This window comes from Mesoplodon mirus (assembly GCF_964341445.2).
Source record: "Mesoplodon mirus genome assembly, chromosome: 6".
Taxonomy (NCBI): Eukaryota; Metazoa; Chordata; class Mammalia; order Artiodactyla; family Ziphiidae; genus Mesoplodon; species Mesoplodon mirus.
The window spans coordinates 15449223-15476801 of NC_138982.1; the positions used below are offsets into that span (position 1 = coordinate 15449223).

General features: G+C 36.0%; 1 protein-coding gene across 5 annotated transcripts in view; it reads left to right on the top strand.

Annotated features, from left to right (window-relative positions):
- The window catches only part of RNF13 (ring finger protein 13), a 230767-nt gene that overhangs the window by 148912 nt on the left and 54276 nt on the right, over positions 1–27579 (top strand). For 4 of the 5 annotated variants that reach the window (XM_082625551.1, XM_082625552.1, XM_082625550.1 and 1 more), the window contains exons 4-5: positions 6592–6717; positions 24401–24488. In XM_082625551.1, the coding sequence (XP_082481677.1) occupies positions 6592–6717; positions 24401–24488 (214 nt within the window). Of the gene's footprint in view, positions 1–6591; positions 6718–24400; positions 24499–27579 lie in introns of those variants that run through there. The other variant, XM_082625554.1, reaches the window with a different exon arrangement.

Sequence of the window (27579 nt, forward strand, 5' to 3'; positions counted from 1 at the left end):
ACTTCCCTGGTGTCTCAGTGGTTAAGAATCTGCCTGCCAATGGCAGGGGACACGGGTTCTAGCCCTGGTCTGGGAAGATCCCACATGCCGCAGAGCAACTAAGCCCATGCGCCACAACTATTGAGCCTGCGCTCTAGAGCCCGCGAGCCACAACTACTGAAGCCCACATGCCTAGAGAAAAGCCACTGCAATGAGAAGCCCATGCATCGCAATGAAGTGTAGCCCCCGCTCGCTGCAACTAGAGAAAGCCCGCGCGCAGCAACCAAGGCCCAACGCAGCCCCCCCCCCCAAAAAAAGTTGGTCTAAACTATTACATTGCTGACTTAGCACTTTTTTTTTTGCGGTACGCAGGCCTCTCACTGTTGTGGCCTCTCCCGTTGCGGAGCACAGGCTCCGGACGCGCAGGCTCAGCAGCCATGGCTCACGGGCCCAGCCGCTCCGCGGCATGTGGGATCTTCCCGGACCGGGGCACGAACCCGTGTCCCCTGCATTGGCAGGTGGACTCTCAACCACTGCGCCACCAGGGAAGCCCTGACTTAGCACTTTTAAGTATTCTTTTAACGTTTTTAGTTATTAATGGGCTTATTTTCATGACATCTTTTAATCAGATTTTATTAAATCTAAAATCTAAGTCACTGATAAAATAGACAACCAGAAAAGGTTATTGGGGAGAATTCTAGCAGAGTGTACAGAGTGAGATTTAACTTTGAGATGAAGGATATTTAGTTACTGCTCTGAATAATGCTATAGATGTAATATCTAATTTGTGAGGAGGATTTTAAAAACCTTTCCTTTTAATCCAGTTAAAGGCTTAACTTTTAATTAGTATATAACTCTCAGTGATGTGCAGAAAGACATGCAAGGTTTGGCTGTCAAATTGGCAGATGTCCTGAAGTTTGGAATGGTTAATATACTAATGTTTGGTCCTCGAGTCTTTTTTTTTTTTTTAATTAATTAATTTTTGGCATGTCGGGTCTTCATTGCTAGGAGTGGGCTTTCTCTAGTTGTGGCGAGCGGAGGCTACTCTTCGTTGCGGTGCGCGGGCTTCTCATTGCGGTGGCTTCTCTTGTTGCGGAGCACGGGTTCTGTGGCGCCCGGGCTCAGTAATTGTGGCTCGTGGGCTCTAGAGCACAGGCTCAGTAGTTGTGGCACACAGGCTTAGTTGTTCCGTGGCCTGTGGGATCTTCCCAGACCAGGGCTCGAACCCGTGTCCCCTGCATTGGCAGGCGGATTCTTAACCACTGCGCCACCAGGGAAGTCCCTTGCCCTCGAGTCTTAAAAAATAGGTACTGAAAAGAGGAGAAATATAGCTTAGTAGCAACAGGTCAAAAATTTGTTGAAATGACTATAATGTGTTCACTTGAAACCTAATTTAGTCTTACAGTGCACCAATAGACATATAATATCTAGAAGAGGTTAAAGTGTGTTAGTTCCTATCTGTTGTTACATTGGTCAGATCACTTACAGTCGTATATTTAAGTTTTGGCACCAAAGTGGAGTATAGTGAAGTTTAAGAACCAAGTCAAACATCACCTTTTCTGTCACTGCCTCACATAGAATAATTTTCTCTGTTCTGTGCATTTGTACTGCATGTTGTTTTCACTTTGTTTTCTCTTGTCTTAATTGGATCTGTTAGTTCTTTCCAGATATTAATTACTTGAGTGGGGACTCAGTTCTTTTTTATCCATCCTAGTACTTAAACAGACCCCACATGAAATGAGACAAGTATATTCAGAGCAGAATGTTAAAGGAACTTAAAATAATGAGTAATGAATGGTAAGGATGTTTTATTGCATAAGAGGAGAGTAATCTCCAACTATTTGTGAAAAAGGAATTAAATGTGGCCTGTATGTGAAAGTTACTGGTAGATTTTAGAAGAATGATCTAACAAAGCATTAGAGAAAAGGGCAGTGGATATTTTTTAACATTCTAGAAAGTTGTTGATATAAACAGATTAATCTCACACATTAGGAGAATGTTAGCTGATAAACTCTTTTTGGTCTATGTTTGAATGTAAAAATTATGACAGGTTCCATTGACAACTTATCATTTGAAATATTTGTGTCAAATTTTAGAATCAACCTTAACTGCCTTTCAGACTAACATTTTGGTTCGTTCATTTTTGTAAATGTCCATTTCTCTTCTTGTTGCCCATTTTGTTCTTCACCTGTGTTTTTTTTTTGTCTGGCAGAGGCAGTGTAGCATAGTGGTTGAGAACGTAGGGTCTGGAGTTAGACTTCCTGGGATTACATGCCTGCTATGTATAACTTTAGGCAAGTTACCTAACTCTTTTGAGACTTAGTTTCCTTCTCTTTAAAATAGGGATAATAACAGTAGTAGTTACCTCATAGGATTATTGCAAAGATTAACTGAATTAGAGCATTTAAAGGGCATAGTGCCTAACACACAGTGCTAAGTGCTATGGCTCAACAAATGTTAACTGCTTGCTGTTGCTGCAGTTATTAATTATTAATAACTTCAGGTATCCACTAACAAAACAACTTACCACTTTTCTCTCTCTCTTCCTGCTTTTACTTTTATATTCTTACAAAGGGAAAAAGGCATTGCTGCCTTGCTTTCCGCATTTTTGTTGACATTATCACTGCATATATTCTTCTTAATTTTATTCATTGTATAGTTTGCCATTCAGTTCAGACTGAAGGGAGGAAAGTCTAAGGCTTTTCAGCCTGAAACAGTCTTAAATAAAGCCACTTTATTGAATGATCTATCTCTTTATGACTTCATTAACTAGTGTAATTTTTCAACAAGAGTAATTTTTTCATAACGTTTACCCTGCAGTTTCTCAGTTCTAAATACTTTGGAAACATTAAAGCAAAATTATATTCAGTATTTTTTTTATTTTTTATTTTTTATTTTTTTTGAGGTACATGGGCCTCTCACTGTTGTGGCCTCTCCCATTGCGGAGCACAGGCTCCGGACGTGCAGGCTCAGCGGCCATGGCTCATGGGCCCAGCCGCTCCGCGGCATGTGGGATCTTCCTGGACCAGGGCACGAACCCATGTCCCCTGCATCGGCAGGCGGACTCTCAATCACTTTGCCACCAGGGAAGCCCTCAGTATGATTTTTAAGTTTAGATTATTTGAATATTCCAGTTAAAAAGTGCTAACCCAAACCACTTTGGAAAACTGCTTGGTGGTATTTACTAAAGCTTGATACTCTATGGTCCAGCTTGATATCCTATGGGTCTCCTTCTATGTACATAAACATCATGCATATGTTCATGAAAAGACTTGTACTGGAAAGTTTATAACAGCACTATTTGTAATAGTGCCTACTACAAATTACCCAAATGCTCACCAACAGTAGAATAAATTTTGGTATATTCACACAATGTAATACTATAGAGAAATGAAAATGAAAGATCTGCCAAGTATATCTCCACAGTATGGTTGCTGAATAGTAGGAATGATTCTCACAAATACAGTATTGAGAGAAAGAAGTCTAAAAGGGAATTTGTTGTATGTCTGGTTCTGTTTATGTCAGTTATAAAATTAGGCAAAATCTAATTTAAGCTGTTAGAGGTCCATGTAGTGACATTGCTGATAGGGTGGGGGAGGATGAAGGGAACTCCTGCAGTGCTGTTTCCTGATACAGGTGTGTTCAGTTTGGGAAAACTCATCAAGCTGAAAAATTATGTTTTGTGTACTTTGCTTCATGTATAGTCATAAAAGTTTTTTAAAAATCCACAAATACATATACCACAAACCTATTGCATTATACATTCGTTGATATTGAGGTGCCCGTCTGCATACACTATTTTTGTCCAGCATCCTTGTTTTGTTTTGTTTTTTTTTTTTTTTTTTTTTTTTTTATTTTTTTTTATTTTTTTGCGGTATGCGGGCCTCTCACTGTTGTGGCCTCTCCCGTTGCGGAGCACAGGCTCCGGATGCGCAGGCCCAGCGGCCATGGCTCACGGGCCCAGCCGCTCCGCGGCATATGGGATCCTCCCAGACCGGGGCACGAACCCGTATCCCCTGCATCGGCAGGCGGACTCTCAACCACTGCGCCACCAGGGAGGCCCTGTTTTGTTTTTAATAAATTTGATTTGAACATCATTGAATACAGTTGTGGAAATCTAATAGTCACATATGAATTCTTAATTTAGATGAGCTGTTTTTTTTCTTAATTTCCCAGTACCCCTATTTATCTGTTATGTTTATTTTATTTATTATTTTTTTAAACACTTTAATATTTTTTTATTTATTTGGCTACTCCGGGTCTTAGTTGCAGCAAGCGAGAACTTTAGTTGCAGCATGTGGGAGCTAGTTCCCTGACCAGGGATTGAACCCAGGCCCCCTGCATTGGGAGCGCAGGGCCTGAGCCACTGGACCACCAGGGAAGTCCCCAGCATCCTTGTTTAATCATCAGAGAATTATAACAACAAAGGGCAAAAAGGTGGGCATCCTTTCTGAGTCTCCTGGACATTGGTAGTTTTCTTGGGCTTCCTACATATTGGCATAAATTGCCCCTGTCAGTAAATAGGGATGAGGAGGATCCTTGATCACAGAGCAAGCATCCTTTTAATAAAAAGGATTAATAAAAATCCTTTTTAATAAAAAGGATTGGCCCTGGAGGGTGACATGAGGCATGTGGACCTGGCTTAAGGCAGCACCTTCTTGGTCACTCTTATCTAAGGGACCAGAAATTTCTGCCAAATTAATTGGCAAAACCCATTACACTACTCTGTAGACTTTGTGGATGAAACAAAGTAAATTTGCACTGTTTTAAGTGACTTACATCTGGGGGAAGGATAGGAATTAGTAGGCTGTTTTATCAAGTTATTCTTTTTAGCATAGTCCACAGGAAAGATAATATTTAAGAATTTAAGACCTGTTTTTAGGAATCTCCTGGCGGACCAGTGGTTAGGACTCTGCGCTTTCAACTGCCGAGGGCGCGGGTTCGATCCCTGCTCGGGGAACTGAGATCCTATAAGCTGTGCGGCGTGGCTGAGGGGTAAAAAAAAAGACCTGTTTTTTTAAGGCTTCAATTTCCATTAATGCAAATAGATTTTTTTTTAACTTTTAGCTTATGTGTATTTAATTTTTATAAATTTTCTTATGTCTACAAATAATACATGCTTGTCATAACAGATTCAGCAATACAGAAATGATTAAAAAACAAAAAGCTTTTTCTAGTTCCACTTGTAGACCCTTTTTTGTGTCTGTACATACCATAAATTTATTGATTCGAAGATGCATTATTCCATATTTTAACGTATCTGAAATTGGGATGTGTCTTTCCCTAGCTATCCGCTAGGTGGCAGTCACGATGGAGTTGTCATCTCCGGGACATGGGAAATTTGGTCATAGCTGTTCATATTGTCTTCACTTCAGTTAAGTTATATACCTTGTTGGTACTACATGGCTTGAGTTTAATTGTTGTTATAAGTGTCTTGAAAAGAACTGCACTATGTGACTTGGCTTTAAGGCACAAAGTTAGTTTGTGTGCAGAAAGGCACAGAAAAGGCAGCAAGGAGTAAATTTAATACGAGTGAAGCAAATATTCATTATTGGAAGGATAACCACAGTTCTGTTTCCTTGCAAAGTAAAAACCAAGCGCTTTATGGAATCAAGAATGGGAGCTATTCTTTGAGTAAGTGAAGGTATGCTGCATTTTATTCCTGAAACATGTGCAAAAGCATTCCCTATCACAAGCCAAGCAATGCAACTTGACAAAATTGTCAAATCCTGTGGAATAGATGGTTGGTGGGACCAATTCATGCGCCATACAGGACTATTGTTGGGCACTGTGTCATAACTTTAATTGCTCACTCCTCCTGATAAATGAATTTAATGATTTTGATCATCTTTTTATGTCTTTATTCAGTGTTTTACACCTGTTGAGATAGTCATTTGGTTTTTCTGTTTTAAACTATTAATACATTTTCAGATGTCAAACCATCCTATATTTCTGGGAAAGCAGTTTGCTATTTCATTTTAAATTAGTAGTTATCTTGTGGACATCTTTTCAGTTTAGTATGTAAGGATTTATCTTATTCTTTTTAATGATTCTATTATTTTTCTATTGTATGAATATACTATAATTTTTTAAATGGCTGCCTGATCGATGTGCATGATTTCCAGTTTTTGCTATTAAAAATGATGTAGCAGGGGACATCTTTCTACATATACCTTTATATACCCAGGCTAATGTTTCTATATAATAAATTCCTAGAAACGCTGTGCATTTTCATTATTTGAGGAAAGACATTTAAAAGTTAATTTTTAAGAAGTGTTTGCTTGGTTTAGAAATGTCAGTCATTGTTGGAAAATATACCAACATGCTAACAGTGGTTGTCTCTGGGGTGATGGGCTTATGTGTGATTTTTTTTTTAACTTTAATGGTAAAAATGGAACTTACTTAAAAAAAAATGCTTAGGAAGCCAAATACTACTTTAGAAGTTCTGGGATTATGAACAATTGGAGGGTAGGAACTGTTGTAGTTGCCAGATAATTCATCTAATATAATGCAAAACACATGGAACAGATTCAAAAGGTGTTTATAGAAGTAAGTTGAATTCATTTTTTTGACTTTAACAGAGAGAAAACTTATTGCTCATTCTTTTTTTAGGGCTTTTTGATTAACTCAAAACCAGAGAATGCCTGTGAACCCATAGTGCCTCCGCCACTAAGAGACAATTCATCTGGCACTTTCATCGTGTTAATTAGAAGACTTGATTGTAATTTTGATGAAAAGGTAATGTTTCTTTTTTCATTTTTCTGTTACTGTTTGTTTAGTTAGCTAGTTTAAATACTCCCTTATTTCAGAAAGCCTTTAAGAAAGTTTACACAATTCATTCAGATTAAAAAAAATAAACGAGTAAGGACAAAAAGAAAATGAGGAGATGGTGAAGGCAAGAAAGACAGCAGTGAGTTTACTTAATTCTTACTCATTTGCTATAAAATTTACTCTAAGCTTTTAGCTGCCAGTACAAAGAGGAAGACACCATCAGTTTTATGATTCGCAGTTTTAGTAAGACTGAAAATAAATAAATAGACTAGGACATAAATAATTACTATTGGTTCTAAGAATTTTCATGTGGTGGTTGGGCATCTTGAACTGTGGTTTAATAGTGGTCTTGCTTGATCTAACCTAGGAATGGAAATGTTAATCTATAGCTTCATGCCTTCACCCTTCCAGTATAATTACTACATCTGTATCTGTATCTTTGTTGATATTGGGATTTCTCTCTTGTAATAAGCTGACTCTGTCACTTGTATAAAGTTCGACTCCATGGAGTGGGTTAAGCTGGCATTTCAGATAGTAAAACAAAGTTTGCCATAGAACTTCCCTCACTATCATCAGCGCTGCTCTGAAGGTATGGGTTTTTAGTTTTGGGTTTTTTTTTTTTTTTTTGATACTTTTAGTACTGTCTTTACAATTCTGTTTTTGGATTGGCCTCATTAGGAGAGCCAGATTGAGGCCTGTTACTTTTACCTGACTATCTCGAACCCGAGTGTCTCGCATGTATCTTAGAGAACAGATGTGGGATATTATTTCATGTACCTTCCATGCTTGATCTTAGATGATTTGTAAGTAGGAAAGGCTGCCCTGACTCCTGCTGTGCCTGAATTTTTGTCTCTGCTCCTTTCATTTCATGAAAGAAATGGCGCTGCCATAATAAACTTGTTAAATTAATAAAGTACTAACTGTAAACGGGTTTGAAAATGTAGAACACTTTGCAAATAATAAGTATTGTTACTATTGTATATTAACTCCAATTTAAACTCTCCATTGCCTTTAAACGGGAGAATAGAGCTTGAAGTCAAGTGTATTAGATTTCCTTCTCTTCAAGGAATGTTTTTTATGTTATGTTTTTTATGTTATGTTTTTTGAATTTAAACCATTTAAACCATTTAAACCATTATGTTTTTTGAATTTAAACCATTTTAAGATTTGATCCAGAACTAAACTATAATAATTATAGGTTGTTCCAACAAAAATGAAATATTACTGTAATATTTCATTAATTTCATGCCACTAAGAAACTAAAAGTAAGCTAATTCTGCTGATTTCAAGGTTTATTGCATCATTAAGGTATGTAATTTTTGTCTCAGTCAAGTCTTTGGTAACTAGAAACTAGAATAGACCTCTTTTTTTTTTTTTTTAATAACTTTCTTCTTTTAGGTGGGGAAGGGAGGTGGTTCACTGTAAAATTTAAGGAAATACTGTCATTGAATATTTACTTTTGAGGGTGAAAACCCAACCCAGGAATGAATAGGAGGGTTTGTTTGTTCTCTTATCCCTTTAGTGGATCCTCATCATGAGTCTGAGTACTTCTAATGGAATTTCCTGATTTAGCTATTACTCCAGCTCGTCTCTTTCCACTTCCTGCCTTGAATTTTATGCTGTAGCCGTAGCACCTACTGAAATCTCTCAACTTGCTGTGTCTTTGTGCCTTTACACACATTATTTTCTCTGTCCAAGATGACCTTTATCACCTGTATTTCTGACTGTTTCATCATTTAAGTGCTAGCTGAGAAAGTTACCTCTTCTGGAAGCCTTACTTTTCTTTCTACCCTCTCTCTGGCAGAATGAATGATTCTAGTTCAATGTGCCACCCTCCACTTCGTAAATACCTCCTTTATATCTCTTTATCACAATATTATTTTTTATTATATATATTTCACTTATATGCAAGCTTAGTGCGTTTAGAGTTCATGTTTGAATTATATTTAAATATCTAATTTGTATCATAGTGCATAGTAGGAGAGCAATAAAGTTTTGTTCAATCAAACTATGTAGTGTAGTAAGCCTTCTACTTACATGTATATTGCATTCTTTAAAAGTATGTACATGTAAAAAATATGTAAAAATGTTTAGATTGAGGATTCTCATCTTAGAAAGGAAAATGTTAAAAATTTTCTTACTATAACTCACCATGTAGATGTAGTCTTAATGGATAAAGTTCTATTCTGTACCATATTCTTTAACTTTGTTATTTTTCCTTCACAAATATACAGCACGGTCTGTTATAGCCATTTAAGGCTAAAGATTTCATACTCATGTTGTTCCTAATGATTTCTGTCTTTGTCTCAGTTATATTAAGTTTACGAGACATTAATTTACAAGGGAGACATATTGGTTTTAATCAAGGTCTGGAAACAGGCTGCATACATTTGAATCCCATCTTTATCATTCATTAGCAGTGTGATCTTAGGCAAGTTGTTTTATCTCTGTGTGCCTCAGTTCCTTTATCTGTAAAATAGAGTTTTAAATGTTCCCTATGTCAGAGGATTGTTATGAGAATCAAATGAAATAATCACTGTTAAATGCTTATCAAACAATGCCTTGCACACATTAAGTAGGCAGTAGGTATTAGCCATTAATGTTTTATTGATTTTTTTCATTACTGGTGTAAAATAGAATAAGGGTAAAGATGTCAAAGATGCTGACTGTATTAGGCTGAGAAGTCCCGTAATCTACTGTCTTCAAGCTGGAGAATCAGGAAAGCCAGGGGTATAATTCAGTTAGAGTCTGAAGGCCTGAGAACCGGGGTATCTGATGGTGTTAAGTCCTGGAGCCCTGAGGCCCAAGAACCAAGAGCTCTGATGTCCAAGGGTGGGAGAAGGTGGATGTTAAGAAGAGAGAGAGGGAATTTGCCCTCCCTTCACGTTTTGTTCTGTTTGGAACCTCAAGGAATTTGATGATGCCCACTCACATTGGTGAGGGTGGATCTTCTTTACTCAGTCTACTGAATGAAATGCCAGTCACTTCCAAAAACCCCTCACAGACACACCCCCAAATAATATTTTACCAGCTATCTGGACATCTCTTAGCCCAGTCAAATTGAGACATAAATTTAGTTCTAACCTTTCAGAAACTAAATCATTGGCTGATAAGTCACCCTGTGATATAGTAACTCATGTCAGCTGATGTGTAAAATTTTTAATTTAGCTTATAAAGGACAGTTTAATCATGCCAGTGTGTAATGTATAAAAAATAAGTTTCATAAATATACAAGGATAAGAATTATGGGGGCTTCCCTGGTGGCGCAGTGGTTGAGAGTCCGCTTGCCGATGCAGGGGACGCGGGTTCGTGCCCTGGTCTGGGAGGATCCCACATGCCGCGGAGCGGCTGGGCCCGTGAGCCATGGCCGCTGAGCCTGCGTGTTCGGAGCCTGTGCTCCGCAACGGGAGAGGCCACAACAGTGAGAGGCCCGCGTATCACCAAAAAAAAAAAAAAAAAAAAAAGAATTATGGATCACCTGTCAAGGTATAAGAATTATGGATCACCTGTCAAGGTAGGGTGAATGGATAAGGATAAATTCATCATGATTACTGGAGAAACATCTGGAGTCTCATCCCAAAGAAAATTTCCTTTCTAAGGGTGGTCACTGGTGGATCGGCTCTTAGCTTTATTAGATATAATCTTCAGATCAGAAATCTATGACTGTATTTTTTGGGCAGATCAGAAATCTGTGGCTGTATTTTTTGGGCTTCTAAATTGATGATTAAGTTTTGTATTAAGTATGTTACGGAACCTAATTGTTTACAATTTATATATGGTACTTCTCTTCTGAATTGCAAATAAATAGCTCTTTGTAGATAATCAATAGTGGTTCATTCATGTATTTAGCCACAGTTTTATGTGAATACACTGACTTAAGAAAATAGCTCATTTTCTTATTCCTGATGGAGCATCCTGGGACTGAGTACTGAGAAAAGCTTAATTCAGCACCATACTGTGTGCTACCGTTGAGAGTCGTTGCAAGGTTATTTTTTTGTCATGCCTGCTATCCAAAGTGATACCCAGATATCTCAGACAAATGAGAATTGGCTCTAGTTTACAGAGCTTTCCTTGGAGAAGGGAACTCTTTCCATTGTAGATAGCAGAAGAGAAAAGAAGTACGAAATAAAATTGTATCAAGATATTTCAAATGATTAATGGTGATGGACATTTCAGGGTTTACTTTTTATAATTCTTTAGATTTTTTTGAAGACGGATATTATGCTGTAATTAAAGAAACCTAGACTTCTCTTATTCTTTCTTAAAAGTAAATGATGAAGTGAAAGTTGTGTGTTAACAATAAAGGAAATGGCAGATTTTCTATATACAAACTATCCCAAGTGGTTTGTGACTCAAGGTAGCCAATAATACAGCTGAAATGCAATTGACAGTTTTTGGAGGGTAGGAAATTGAATCATTTGTAACATTTTAAGATAGAGTACTATTTTAATTTTTTTATCTTTTGTCAAGAGAAGCACATTTGAGCCTTTTAATCTGTCTTGCCTTGGAGAGATACAGCAAAACTCACACTCAGAGTCAGTATTTGGATATGTGGAATGTCCAGAAGGCCAGTAAGAAGAACTGTTGATTACATGCCAGCTGCTTAATCTGAAAACAGTCACTTTTACTCACACTGACAAAAACTGTATCTTCTGAAAAATACAGCTCTTTAGAGCAGGGGTCCCCAAGGGCCCTGGGCTGTGGACAGGGTCCCAGGCCTGTTAGGAACCGGGCCGCATGGCAAGAGGTGAGCAGAGGACGAGGGAGTGAAGCTTCATCTGCCGCTCCCCAGCACTGCATTACCGCCTGAGCCCCTCCACCCCTCCCTTTCCCCAGCCATGGAAAAGTTGTCTTCCATGAAACTGGTCCCTGGTGCCAAAAAGGTTGGGGACCGCTGGCTTTAGAGGAAAAGCAAAACAATGTTATTTTGTTTATCTTTGTGCAGTTGTTCTTCACTGTGACAAAATATAATTGTTTGGAAATGTTAGTTTTTGGTGAGTATTTGAAATTAAGAAAACATTGCTGGCTCTTTGGTAAATAAGTCAAGGCATCATTAAATCTTTTAGTTAGAAAAATGACTTTGTAGCATTCTGAGGCAGAGAGTTCTCAGATGACTTGAATTGACATACCAGTGGGAAATAAAATTTTTAAAAATTTTGTAAAAATACCTGGTTATTTCAAGAACATTAAAATAATCACTTAAAATAGAACTTTTCTAAACTATACAGAGTTCTGTGTTTATAGCCAAGTAAACATTAGTTATCAGTCTGTCATTGTAGTCCAAGATATTTCTACCTTGTGGTTTTAATGCTAAGTCAACAACTTCTTCAAATAGTCAATTTACTTTATTTTAACTGAACTCAAGGGAAGCTTGGTAAACAGAAATGGTGCAATGCATGTACTTCTGCTGAATTTTATTACCACTTTATGCTCTAGTGATTGTTTTTTTGAAGGGCATGATAGTTTATTTTAAAAAATTGTACCAACACTGATCATAATGACCAGCATACACATTATGATGGCTTTTCTCTTGGGTATTAATATTGCAGTATTTTTGTATACTGAAATGTTTCAATAGGACCAAGAACATTAGAGATATAAAATGAACACTAATAATGCCGGTGTCCTACCCTACAGAATTAATTTAAACCTCTTATGAGTCAGTGGCATTATAATGTTATATAGTTATGAAGAATGAAAGTTCTCTTCTAAATAGGCAGCATAAACTTATACTTCCTTTTTCTTTAATCTTTAGTTTTTATAATTTAAGCTATGTCCACCCTGGCCAAAGCACAATCATACAAGACACCTCAGGTAATTTCCATGCTACCATTGCACAAGTTTAATGATTTTTACTTAAACAAACAAACAAAAATCAAACCATTGTCAAAAAAGGAGGCAAATAAAACTGATTTTCCAATCATTTGAAAAGCATAGTGCATATTTGTCCAACACAGACTCAAACTTAAATTAAATACTATCATTATAATCTCCAAACTTCTGCAATAAAATTAACATTTATATATATATATATATATATATATATATATATAATGGATTTTGTTTATGGAACTGTATTTTGCAATCAACAAGCGAAAGTTACTTTTTAAAGAAAAATATATTTGGTTACAGTTCCACATGTTGGTAGTTAGAGACAAAGACACATGATGTTAAATCTGGCTCTGAGTTACCTAAGGTATAAAATTTTGATCAAAATTATGATACTCTGATCTTAAAAATTCAACCCATGTGAGATTACTTTTTAGAGTAAATGTGCTGTTGAGTAATCATTTCAATAATCTTCCCTTTGTATGACTATCTGCAAATTGACCCTTTTCTTTAATCAATGTGACTCACCAACATTTAAAACTGACCTCTTTACTTCTACGTTACCATTTTCTAGTGATTATTTTTGAAAAATATAGCTGCAGGAGGCTGAAAGGACTTAGATATTATTCCCTCTACATTTTTTTGGGGGGGGGCTTAGATGGAGTTACATTCGGATGAAAGATGATAAGGAATGTATTGGTACTCATTTTCTGTTGGAATGTGACTTTTACAAAACTTAGCTGGGGTACAAACCCCTACTTGACCTGACTTCTGTCTCTGTCTAAAGTCACATCTGTACTTTGCCTGTCCCCTTACCTTAATCGTCAAGACTTTACAAATCCCCGTATGTGCTGAGCAGTCTCTCCCCGTCTGTCTTGGTTTCTACCATGTCCTTCATCTGGAATATCTTCCCTCTGCTTGTCTGTCTGTGAAATCTGACTTTGTTTTAGGTCTAAGATGAAGTTTCATCTCCTATCTGAAACCTTTCCTGATTTTCTTCAAGGCAGAATAGATCACTTCTTCCTTTATATATTACTTATTTAATCCCATATCAGTCTCTTTGAGGGAAAAGATAGTGTTTTAGATTCTACAACTCAGATGCTTAATACATTGTATGGCCCTTGGTAGATGATTAATAAATATTTGCTGAATGAGCTAATTTAGAAAATCCTAAGGGATTACAATTACATTTAACTGGATTAGGGAATAAACAGTATTACTGGAACCTTTTCTTAGCTTCATGTTCATTTCACTTAATGCTCTTGGAAGTATTTCTAAACCTAGATACTCATTTATTCCACAAACATTTTTCTCTAGGTCTCAATTTTTATGAGAATTAAAAAGTTAAAATAAACATTTTTTGGATTATTTGTGTGACTTTATTATCATAATAACAAGGAATAAAATTTTTGGAGTGAAATTTTACCATCTTACAAAATAGGCATCCAGTTTTTGTTTCTAGGCTTACCTTTCATTATTCTCTCTCAGGCCTCCAGGCTGATACATTACATGGTATTCTCAGAATTGCACTTTTATTTCAATAGTATTAAGCAAGTAGATATGAGCTTGAGTAGAAATTAAACTCTCAAATATCTCAAAATCATCTAATATCATTATTTAAGTTTTCTTACTCTTTTCTGTATTTCTACAAAGTAACTTGTTGCATTTGTTACTAATCTACCTCAGAATCCTGTATCAAAGTTTTCATTAATTAAATAATACTCGGTGGATGGAAACATTTCTACCCATATATGGTTCAAATAGCTTTGTGCTACTAGTTGTTTAATTTATTCATTTATTCCTTTCTTCTACCCTTTGATAAAAATATCTGTGTTTTAATAATTAGATTCCTTTATATACAAATTTATTCAGTATTAAAATTACAAAGCAAATTCTCTTCTTTTACTAGGAAAGTAACATTCAATAAATAAAAAAGATGAAAAATAGTAAATTACATGTACTTTACCCTAACCTCATGAAAGAATGTAATGCAGTAACTTTATTTACATAGCTCTTCAACACACATTCTTTTTTTTTTTTTTAGGTATAGTTGATTTACAATATTATATTAGTTTCAGGTGTACAACATAGTGATTCAAAATTTTTAAGGATTATACTTCATTTAATGTTATTATAAAACATTGGCTTTGTTTCCCTGTGCTGTACAATATATCTTTGTTGCTTATCTATTTTAATCCTATACCCCTATCTTGCCCCTTCACTCTCCCCAATGGTAACCACTAGTTTGTTCTCTATATTTGTGAATCTGTGTCTGTTTTGTTATATACATTTGTTTTATTTTCTTAGATTCCATGCATAAGTGATAACATAGAGTATTTGTCTTTCTCTGACTTATTTCACTAAGCTTTATACTTTCTTGGTCCATCCATGTTGTTGCAAATGGCAGAATTTCATTCTTTTTTAGGGCTGAATAATATTCAGTTATATACCGCATCTTCTTTAACCATTCATCTATTGATGGACGTTTAGGTTGCTTCTGTACCTTGGCTATTGTAAATAATGCTGCTGTGAACATCGGGATGCATGTATCTTTTCAAATTAGTGTTTTCGTTTTCTTCGGGTATATGCCCAGTAGTGGAATTGCTGGATCATATGGTAGTTCTGTTTTTAGTTTTTTGAGGAACCTCAATAGTGTTTTCCATAGTGGCTGCACCAATTTACATTCCCACCAACAGTGCAGAAGCATTCCCTTTTCTCCACATCCTTGTCAACATCTGTTATTTGTAGGCTTTTTGATGATAGCCGTTCTGACAGGTGTTCGGTGATATCTCATTGTGGTTTTCATTTGCATTTCCCTGATAATTAGCAATGTTGAGCATCTTTTCATGTACCTGTTAGCCATCTGTATGTCTTCTTTGAAAAATATCTATTCATGTCTTCTGCCCACTTTTAAATTGGGTTGTTTGTTTTTGATATTGAGTTGTATGAGCTGTTCATATGTTTTGGATATTAAGCCCTTATCAATCATATCATTTGAAAATATTTTCTCCCACTCAGTGAGTTGTCTTTTTGTTTTATCAGTGATTTCCTTTGCTGTACAAAAGCCTTAAGTTTAATTCAATCCCATTTGTTTATTTTTGCTTTTATTTTTTTTGCCTTAGGAGACACATCCAAAAAATATTGATCTGATTTATGTCAAAGAGTGTTCTGCTTGTGTGCTCTTCTAGGAGGTTTATGGTTTCAGTTCTTAAATTTAGGTCTCAAATACATTTTGAGTTTATTTTAGTATATGGTATGAGGGAATGTTCTAATCTCATTGTTTTACATGTAGCTGTCCAGTTTTCCCAGCACCATTGATTTGTGAGACTGTCTTTTCTCCATTGTATATTCTTACCTCCTTTGTCATAGATTCCACACACATTGTTTTGCTTCAAAATCAAGTTATTCGTATTACTCAGATAGACATTAAATGAAGAATGTCTAGTTAAGGAAGAAAGATGGGATCTAAAGAAAGAGGGAAAGATGGCTTATGTCATTGAAGTCCTATTAATGAGAGTGAAGACGTCATTAGGGTCTAATACCGTCTTCCATAGAGTAGCTCTTCCCAACATGGCCTGTAGTGATCCTAAAATAACCTGCAGGAAAGAATTATGTTGGATTTAATCTTGGCAGGATTGCTTGCCACAGTTCTGGATCTTATTTCAACAATTGATTATTCCCTACTGTACTGTAATGTTTCCAGGAGTTTTTATCCTATAGATAGAATTAACAGTTCTTACATTCACACTCTGAATTCTCTACTATTGTTCCATTCTCATCTGCCTTGCTTTGATCATTTGAGAAAGAGATTTTACTTCTTAGTTTCTTCTTACTTCTTCAGATGAAAGAAGATCATAGCTAGGTTTTGAAAATTATCTCTATTCTCTAAGTCCCCCATTAATTTCTTTAATTCATCTCTTTCCCTTATAGGGAAAACAACTTTCTTTCTGTGTTAGATATCCAAGTTGGGAAAAAGGGTAGTTTGTGCCCAGGCTGATGGTTGAGTTACGGTTGCTTTCTGTTGCCAGTTCCGAAAGAAAAGAAAATGTTTTCCAGAGAATTTTTTTCAGTTGGCATTTGGAAAGATTTAGAAGCAGAGTGATACTACATTTTCTGCAGAGGATCCGTAGAGGTTGGACAGTAAAGTGAAGCTTCAGTTTTCAGATTGCTGGAAGTGCCAAAACCCACTGTATAGCCAAGATGGACAGAAGAGGCCAGGCTCCAAAACCATCAGTATCTGTGTTACACTTTTTTGTTTTGGCTTTTTACCTTTTGTGTTTTAAAACATAGCATTCACAGAAAAAGTATTCATAATGGATGTATGTACAATTTAAATAGTAAAATAAATATCTGAGTACTCTTCAGCTTAAGAGAGACCTGTTACTAATGTTAATTGGTTAATGTTGTTAATTACTTTAACCAGACTTCATTGAAGACTTTGTTAGGTAAATCTTTTAGATTTTATTTCATTTACAGATTGTGTTAAACTAGTATTAATATCTTATTTTCATGAAGGAGCTTCCTATTTGGAATATTTTTACAATAATTTCAAATGTTTTAATAAAATGATGTTAAGTGTACCACAAAGTGATCGCTAACTAAAGCTGCTCATTTTCTGTCTTGTGTTTGAAAAGCTTGTGATAGGAAAGATTCTTTGCTGAGGCCAGGGCAAAACCCCAGCCAGCAGTACTATGCATTTCCTATTTCTTTACTATAGATTCTTTCTTTTTGCCCTGTAATATTTTCTTTCTCTCGCTTGATGCTAGCCTAAAAAAACACCATAGGTATATCTTTTCTCACTTCATTTTCTTGGGAGTAGGACTTAATGTTTTATGCAGTTCTGTGTGCTGAGCTTACAGTATAGTGCTTAGAACATCAAAATGAGTAGGCAGTAGAGGGAGGAGTATGCTCAGAGATCTGTCACTGGGTGGCGCTGAGCATCAAATTCTCATTGCCCCATCAGTTGTCCTTGTCATTACTTGGAAATTCCTAGTAGGCTGATAGCAAGTTTAGATTTATCCTTTTGTTGCACAACAGTTTCTTCCAAAAAGCTTTATAAACAGTGGTGGGTGGGTTAAAATGGAGCTTCTGCTGTGTTAGGATGAGAAATAATTAAGGTTTGATTGGAATATGAATCCTATCAGTATCCAAAAATATGAACTTAGGTTGGATCCTTCATTTTAATTTGCACTTTAATATAGTCAATACATAGGTAACTAGAGAATATTTTATAGATACCATTGTTAAATTTAAATTGCAATTCTCAAAAGTAAAAATCTAGACAGCTTTTAACTGATATAGTTTATTTTAACTGGTATAGTTCATTATATAAAAGTAAAAGGTTTTTTTTTTAAGAAAAACATCTTTAAATCAATAGCAAGCATCAGAAATAGCTACACATAAAGGTTTATTTGGGTTTTCTTAATGTCACTAAGAAAAAAGGATCATTTTTGGCTTTAATCTTTAGTACGAACCATGTGCTAGATATAATATTAAAACTTCATTAGAAACAGCCACATTCAAAGACCTGAAAGTTAATGACTTTGATTTTGTGATGGTATGTTACAGAAGAATATTGTTGCAATGAGTGGAAAAGCACAAATCTCTTTTCTGATTGCAGACAACCTACAGAACATTAAAAACTCACTATATGGGTTTCAAACTTTTTTGACTGCAACCCACATTAAGAAATTTATTTTTATTCATGCCTCAGTACATATACAACATGCAGCCTGTAATAAAGTTTCATGAAACAGTACTTACTTGTATTAGCTATGATACTCTGGTAAATGAAATTTCCTTTTATTAAAAAAGTTCACCCAGGTCCACTAAATTGTTTTATTACCTACAGTTTTCAATACCCTCAATATTTAAAAATTGCTTTCCCATGTACTAAGATTGACTTTAAAATGCTGCCACTGGGACATAACATAAAATCTTTAATTAATTTTTAAAGTTCCAAGGATTCTGGCTTCTGTTTTCTGTTCTACTTGAAACAGGTAAGTATGGCTTTGCATACAAACACAGATTTTACCAGCCCTACCACCAGAATTTTCTAATGAAATAAATACAACTTATCTTTAAGCCTAAATAATAAATAAACATGTACATTTGTAATATGCCATTTGTTAAAAGGTCAACACTCTCAGAACATAACCTAAAATAAGAGACGGAAACATGCCTTTGTACCACCATAATAAATGTCACAAAATTTCAGCTTTGAAACCATATACTTTTCCTGATGATTTTTCTTGGAACTTTTTATGTACTTAATTTTTTTTTAAAGAATAGAATTCTTATCAGGTTTACTTCTTTGTTTCTCTATTATAGAAAAGAATATAAGGGTGGGGCTCCCCTGGTGTCGCAGTGGTTGAGAGTCCCCCTGCCGATGCAGGGGACACGGGTATGTGCCCCGGCCCGGGAAGATCCCACATGCCGCGGAGCGGCTGGGCCCATGAGCCATGGCCGCTGAGGCTGCGCGTCCGGAGCCTGTGCTCCGCAACGGGAGAGGCCACAACAGTGAAAGGCCCGCATACCGCAAAAATAAATAAATAAATAAATAAATAAATAAGGGTGGAGCAAGGTTAGAATGACTACTGGTAGTCTAAGCACAGAGAGAGAGGAAGTGACATTGACACTTAACATGAAGGAGAAAAACCCGCTAGGGTCCAGTAAAGCATGTTCATGATGATCCCCAAGTCACTGGAAAAGGTCAAATCACATTTGGTGTCTTCTAATTGAGACAGCTAGGAAAATGGAACATGTTTTAGAAAAATTTTTATCCACAATGACTGACGTAAAATTTTTGGCATGTTTTTAAGGGGGAACTAAGCAATAAATATAAGGAAATTTCATTTTTGTGGCATATATCTTTCTGGGTAAGACTGGGTAATAGTTATCTTAGTTGTAATTTAGTTTGATTAAACAAGTATTTATATGAGAGAGATTCTTGTAGGCTTGAGATATATACCAGTAAACAAGGAAGTTCCTTAAGAAACATAAAGTCTGGCATTCATAATGCTCTAAATGTTATTTTTCAGATCTCTTTTTTCAAGATGATGTCAGGCTTAGTTTTCTGATAATTAACGTTTTTACTAAGATGCATGAAAAAATTATCTTTTGTTAATTTTTAAGGTAATACTTTAAAATATAAATATCATAAATTTAGATTTCTAGTATTGTGATTTCATTAAGGCAGCAGGATTTTGGTTTTATTATCTTTTTGAGAACAAGGATAGATTAGTGTACATTTATGTCATTAATGAACTATGGACATCTTGACAATGCAATCAGTTTTTTCTTCTTACAATGCCTCTCTTATTAGTGTTTTACCAATTCATCCAGTCTGGAAATAAGATGAATTATTGTGTCATTCCCAGGGTTCCTTTTAGAACATGTCTTATTGAAGCCTCTTCCATTAGCAGTCTGCTGTCTCCTGGCATGCTGGCTATTTATAATAATAAGACAGCAGTCCCATATTTCTTTAAAACTCTTGGTTAGGTGCTACCTGCTCTACGTAATTTAATTGCAGCTAATTTGTTGATTAGACGTAAACTAGTACATTTACCACAATTTGATCTAATGGCTCCCTAATCAGTTTCCTTAAAAAGGCAGATTTGTAGTTCAATTCAGAAGGCCTTTTCATGCAGTGTTCAGTGTTGATGGCTGTTTTAGAATTTAGGTTTGTTAACTGTGCCCGCTTTTTATTTATGAATCTTTGAGTTGTTTGCCTCCATCTGACAACGTTTTTGAGGTTGCGTTTTATGAATGTGAAACCTTGCACATGCATACTGAATGATTTAGGTCTTATTTCTGTCTCATGTGTTTTTGAAAATACCAGCTGCTGCTTAGTTAAAAATGTAATTTAATTTGACTGACACATGATTTTTATAGTTCATAACATGGATATATTTTCCTTGTTTGTATTCATAAGCCTGTTGATCCATATGTTAATGTGTTTCTTTGATTTAATTTCATTATTTTAAAAATCAATAACAACAAAAACCTTGGGGAAGCCTTCTTGTTAAAATTTTGAAAACATGTTTCTATTTTTTGTAATTCACATTTGTGCTTACAGAATTCCTTCCTATTTTAGTCATTTTCTATTTAAGTAATTTTATTATTTTATTAGAGAACAGCTTTTGATATTGACATAATTTTATATTGTATTTATGGAACCAATTGCATTTTGGATGTGTGAAAGAAACAGTTTTCCTCAGCTGCTCAATGCAGTTTTAAGAATATAATGACTAGATTTAGTTACACACAGCAGATTGTTGTAAATCCATTAATTTACATTCTTAACAATTTGCAGTTCAGAAAGCCTCTTGTAAAACTGATGATTATTTTGTCCCTTCTTACTGGAAAAATTCACACATAGACTGCAGAAGATTTAAGGACCCCATGAAGGCTTGTTTTGTAAATGGGAAGGTACATATAATGCGTAAGTATGTTGTAGGAAGGGGGACCCCTACCAGGGACCAAGAGTGAGCTCTTGTCTAACCCTTGGAAATGAATTGTCCGAAGAGACATGTGCTGGCAAAGCAAGAGACTTTTTCCCGGGGGAGTGCCTGGGCGGAGAGCAGCAGGGTCGGGGAACCCAGGAAGACTGCCCTGCCACGTGGCTCACCGTCTCGGGTTTTATGGTGATGGGGTTAGTTTCTGGGTTGTCTCCGGCCAGTCATTCTGACTCAGGGTCCTTCCTGGTGGCACACGCATCGCTCAGCCAAGATGGATTCCATCAAGAAGGATTCTGGGAGGTTGGTAGGACATGTGGACTGGTGTCTCTTCTCTCCTTTTGACCTTTCCCGAGTTCTTCCGGTTGGTGGTAGCTTGTTAGTTCCGTGTTCCTTACCAGAATCCCCTGTTGTGAGATAACTCATGCAAGTGGCTATTACCTTGCCTGGCCAGGGTGGGTGGTTTCTGTCAGTGCTTCCCCTAACAACTATAAGGCACTCTATAAGATAACAAGTTGATATAAATACTAAGCAGGAAGCAGTTATATGGGTGCTTGGGACAGCATGTGGAACAGGGCATGGAAGAAGACAGGCAGGCTTCGTGGAGGTAATGGAATTTAAAGGGCTGATTAGGCGTTCAGAAGACACAGCCTATTCCAAGCAGACATGATGGCATGAGCAGATAGGCTAGAAAGCACCGGATCTGTTTGGGTATCCATGAGTATCCAGATCTCTGAGGATAGTGATTGTTTCTGATTCACCTTTGAGTTCTGCATTGTGCCCAACACACAGTACCTTACTTGTTATGTAAATTCAGCAAACACTTACTGAATTGAACTATGTTTCTTTTTTTTTTTTTTTTTTTTTTGGTGGTACGCGGGCCTCTCACTGTTGTGGCCTCTCCCGTTGCAGAGCACAGGCTCCAGACGCGCAGGCTCAGCGGCCATGGCTCACAGGCCCAGCCGCTCCGCGGCATGTGGGATCTTCCTGGACCGGGGCATGAACCCGTGTCTCCTGCATCGGCAGGCAGACTCTCAACCACTGCGCCGCCAGGGAAGCCCCGGAACTATGTTTCTTTACATACACTTTATCATGTTTCCTGAGACCACCTACCCTGTATCTTAACATGTTGTATCTTTGCTCACAAATATATATTTTTCAGGGAAACAAGTTAAATCATGTAATTTCAATGACTTTGTGTATTAGTTGGCTTTAAAAAGAAATGTAAAACTTAAGTTTTATATTAGGAGAGAACAATTTTTGATGTAAATTTTATATTTCTTAAATTGTATCTCTGGAAACAGTTGTTTTCTGGATTTGTGAAAGAAACATTTCTCCTTAGTTACTTGGTTAGCTTTTTTGGGGAACAGTTAAATGGTCATTAAAGCATCAGATAAACTAATAGCAACCCCAGCCAAGTACACTTTTGTTTCAATAAAAGCTAAGTGAAGTCTGTTCTGCTATGATAATATAATGAATAAATAATAGGTTAATATATAAGTAATAAATAAGAAATAAAGTTTAGAAGCTATTATATTCTTCTTGAGAGATTTTTTCCCCTCCCCTTGGAAAGCAGTAAAATCTACGGAGAAGAGGCTGTGGAGGCTGGCATTTTCTTAAATTTTAGTTGTATAACAAATAAAATCCACCTAAAAATAAAACATGCACACATAGGCAAAAAATAGTAAACTTACTTTTTTGATTATTGACTTTTCTTTGCATGACTGCAAAGCATTCCTTGTAACAATTTTGTTGGTTTTCTTGCCGTTATTCCCAACATTAGAGCAGTAGGTCCTATGTTGGTGAACTATTTATGCTATTTTAATTCATTGAAAAAAAACTGCCTTATTTTCTCTCTTGTGTTTGTAATGTTATAATATGAGCTATTAATTTAAGCACATATTTTATAAATTTTCTCATTCCAGTAATATGTAATGAGTGCCTGTTCTGTCAGGATATTATTTCATAGGTTCTGTAGAGACTATAAAGATGAACAAAATATTAATTCTTTGAGGCACTGCAGATTCAGGGGTTTTTTGGTGATAGGATAAAAATATCCTGATTAATGCACATTATTGTCTCTTTCAGAATTCCAGCTTTCATTTGTGAGGTAGTTGTAGAGAAGTCAGTGGTAATGTAGAAGAGAATTTTACTCTTACCTGATTGGGGTTGAATACATGAGCCTCATTTTTCTTACTTAGCATTCAAATCCAATCTGCTGAACACTTGGGCATTCCTTTTACTCTCAGGAACTCGACTTTTTGGGCTTTCCCTTACTCTTTGGAGCTTGACTCAGGTCTTATCTTTATTGAATTACGGTAGAATTTTGAATCATTATTATGCTGATAACTAAAACAGTTTCAAGGGTTTCTTACCATATTAAGTATCCAGAATTATATGTATATAGTTTTCAGAGTATTCAAAAGTATTTCAAGTATTCAAAACTATTATATATATATATTTGCATACCCAATTTTCATTTTATTTAACCAGTATGCAAATAATGATATGATCCTTCATTTTTACCAAGCAGTCCAAAGGAGTTAGGTCTGGGTTTATTTTTATTTAAAACAGATTGTTATTTTAAAAGTGAGGTGTGGTAACATGTGTGGATACTTTTCAGGTCTTTCATGTAAGAAAACTCTGCCACACATCTAGCCATATTCTTATGGTGCGAAGCTTACTATTTTGGAGACTAGTTTTAGGGAAGATTATATAGCTAGTAGAACCAAAATAAGCAACTTCAGGCTGGAGTTATTTTTAATTTTTTCAAAGCTTTAGAAAGGATTTTTAAAGAAAATCATTGATGATCATGCTAATAATAAGAATAGCTTTTATTTGATTCATTTCTATGTATCAGGCATGGTATTAGGCATTTAAAAAATTATTTTACATATGTGAAAAATATTGTTGCCATTCTCATTTTAAAGTTGGGGAAACTGAGGATTAAGGAAGAAAAAGAATTTGCCCAAGTTTAATGCACTCGTAAGTAGCAGAGGTAGATTTGACTTCTCAAGGGCTGATAACTCTCAAGAGCCTGATCACAAGTCTCTACCTCTTTAGAGCCAGACAGGTTTATTGCTTTGGATCCTTTTGGTTTGGTAGCTTGTATCTCTGTCCTTTATTTGCTTCTCATTTCATTTAGTACCATGAGTGAAATCAAGAAGATATCTAAAGAAGTCCTTGATAATCAATTGTAAAACACATTATGTTTCAAGAACACACTTGAGATCCGTTCTTGTATATATACATAATCTAGTTCTAGTTGTATGTTAATGGACTCGTTGATTTATGTTTGCTGAAGTTGAGGGGGCTTATGACAAAGCACTTTCTTCCTCATATCATGACTGTTTTCTGACTTGCAGGTTTTAAATGCACAGAGAGCAGGGTACAAAGCAGCCATAGTTCACAATGTTGATTCTGATGACCTCATTAGCATGGGATCCAACGACAGTAAGTACAGGTATCACTTTTCTTCTCTCCTGTTTGACCAATCATTCGAAACTAAAACTTACCACAATTTCTTTTCTTTTATTTTCTGTTTAAGAAGCAAAATTTCTTCTCCGTCAGAAAGATAATTTCCAATTTATAATCCTCTTGGGATAATTTTGTTCACACTATAAGTGGAATTGACTTGTTCTTTTCTGAACAGTTTGTCGTTGTTGCTGTTGTTTTTTTAACCTATGTGTTTCATTTTATAGGATGTATTGATATTTTGGTAAAAAACAAAGGAAAGCCAAAGCTTTAAATAAAGATAAGCATATTGAGTTAAGGATGCCATAGGAGAATTTTTGTGATTTATTTAGAGATTCACAATGTTAAATTTTAGGATATGCAGAAATACTAAGTAGCTACTGTATTCTTATGGAATTTCAAAGCCACATACTTGTGCTGTCTTACACCAGTTGGTTATTATTAGTCCCTTAACATATACTGGCATGCCTATGGCTTTCCATTCAAAATGGGAATGTCTTTCCTTATTCTTTACTAAATATTATCTCGTAAGGAAAATGAGCCGATTTTAATGAAATAACTGGCTTTAATCAGACTGATTTTTAAGTTAGATCCTTTCACTTAATTTAGTGAGAGTGTTAAAGGTGTCTTTTTTATGTTAATGAGACTACTTTTGGACTCCACCAAAAGATGGGGCTGGTTGCTAGGAGGGTGGTTAGAAGGTTGGAACTTTGAGTCACACCCCCTCACCTCAGTGGCCAGTGGTTTAATCAGTCATGCCTATGTAATGAAGCCTCTGTAAAAACCTGAAAGGACAGGTTCAGAGAGCTTTTGGGTTGGTGGAAGCGTGGAGATGCTGGGAAAGTTGCACTCCTGGAGAGACCATGGAACCTCTGCACCCCTTCCCATATACCTTGCCCTATACATCTCTTTCATCTGGTTGTTCCTGAATTATATCCTTTTATAATAAACTGGTAGTAAATAAAATGTTTCTTTGAGTTCTGTGAGCTGCAGTCACAAATTAATTGAACCCATGGAGTAAGGGTTGTTGGAACCTCCAGTCCATAGCTGGTGGGTGGGTCAGAAGCACAGGTAACAGCTTGGACTTGTGGCTGGTGTCTGAAGTGGGGGATGGGGATTCTTGTGAGTCCGAACACTTACCCTGTGGAATCTGATGCTATATCTCCAGGTAGACAATGTCAGAATTGAGTTGAGTTGTTTGATGGTGTGGGAAGATCCCCACACACATTGGCAACTGGGTTCAGAGCCCAGAATACACTAAATAAATACACTGCCAACATTCAGGATTAAATAGTTTGTTTTTGTTTTCCTTTTAATATATAACAATAATACCTCTTGTTATTAAGTTGAATTGAGTCATATATGCAAGAAAGAGTTTGCAGCAAAGAGCAGACCTAAAGCTATGGACTGATATACTCCATTGGAATGTATTTAGGACTTTAAATAACTGCATCCTCAATAGGAAATATTTTGGATTCCCTGACAAAAAAAATCTTTTTATAACATGAGACAGTATTTTTTGTTGTTGTTGAGTTGAACTCTTTCTTCTTACCCCTAATATAATCTGGGGCAAAATTACAATATATAAAAAGTAAAACTTAGCGATAAGTTCATTAGTTAATTTCTTTATATTTTAAATTATTATTTTAATCTTCTAGCTGATTAAATCATAACGTAGAATGCATGAAGTGCCCTTAAGAGGTTCTAGCATTTCACAAAAGGTTTGATAACCACTGTTTAGGAATTAGAGGACTTGATGAAGGGATTTTACTTATCAAATAAACTAGTACTGTTTTACTACAGATTTGACACAGTTGTCTTCTCTTCCTTTAATCACCTCCCATAAAAAAAATATATTATCCTACACAGTACCTCCCAGGCTAGTCACTTTTGTGACCTGTGTACATTACTGGCAAAACAGAAAATGTACACACTCTGAAAATAGGCCTGAATTCAAATGTGAGCTCCTACTTGTTTTGAATGTATAATTTTGAGCAAGTTACCTACTCTTTGTGTGTTCTACTGAAGGCCTGGGCCTAGGTTTTAGCAACCCTCAAGACCTTCTCAGGAGTTCTGGGTTGAATAAAATGATTAGTATTTGTAAACTATTTACTCTTTTGACATGCTTTTAATAAAAAATTTGCAAGATGAAAGCATCAGTTCCCCTTAACACCTGTTTTTGTCTTTGTACTAAAACCTTTTTGTGATTATCATATCAGTTCCTAAGGAAAGTGTGCTAAATATTAGAAGTAGCACATAACCATATAATCCTGTTGCTGCTATGGAAATGTTCCAACTGAGTTACTATATTTCAAAGATTGTTCAGAATTTTGGTTCTTGACTTCATTGCTTGGATTACTTTCCATGACATTTTGCTCTGTCCTTGAGTGTGTATGTGTTTGAACATTTCATATATCCAACATGTTGTAAAGATCTTTACCATTTTCATCTTTGCTGTTACTTGGTAGAGGAAAGGAAAGCACAGATTTATTAAAAGAAGCATGTATCTATCGCTCTTTTTTAGGCTTAGATCATAGCCACATGTGTTCTCCTAAGAGCAGAGATTCTAATATCTGGACACAAAAGGAAGTTTTAAAGGCCTCTTGCCAACATTTCACACAGGAATGTATCTGTTTCTTATTTCAGCTAGGACATAGGATGGATTAGCTCAGTGAGTCAATCACATTTGTCATCTTCAGGAGGCAGCAGAATGTGGTGGGGAAGAATACAAACTTCAAGACCAGGAAATGTGGGTTTATTCCAAGTTAGTTGATATATGAACTGACCTGTGCTGTTGGAAAAGTTACTAACCTTTCCAGGCCCTTTATTTTCGTCTGTAAAAGTGTGAATAATTTTAATTTTTATTTGACCTGGCAAGGTTTTGAAGATCATATGAAAGGAGGTATAGGAGAAAACCCATGCCATAGCAGAGTGGAAAGAACCTACATTAGGAGTCTGAGCCTCAAGTTTGGGTCTAGGCTGTGCAGATTTCTAGCTGTATAAATAGGGCAAGTTACCAGTATGGGTTTGTTTCTTCTCCTTTTTTCCTTGCTTTCTGCCTTCAACAAAT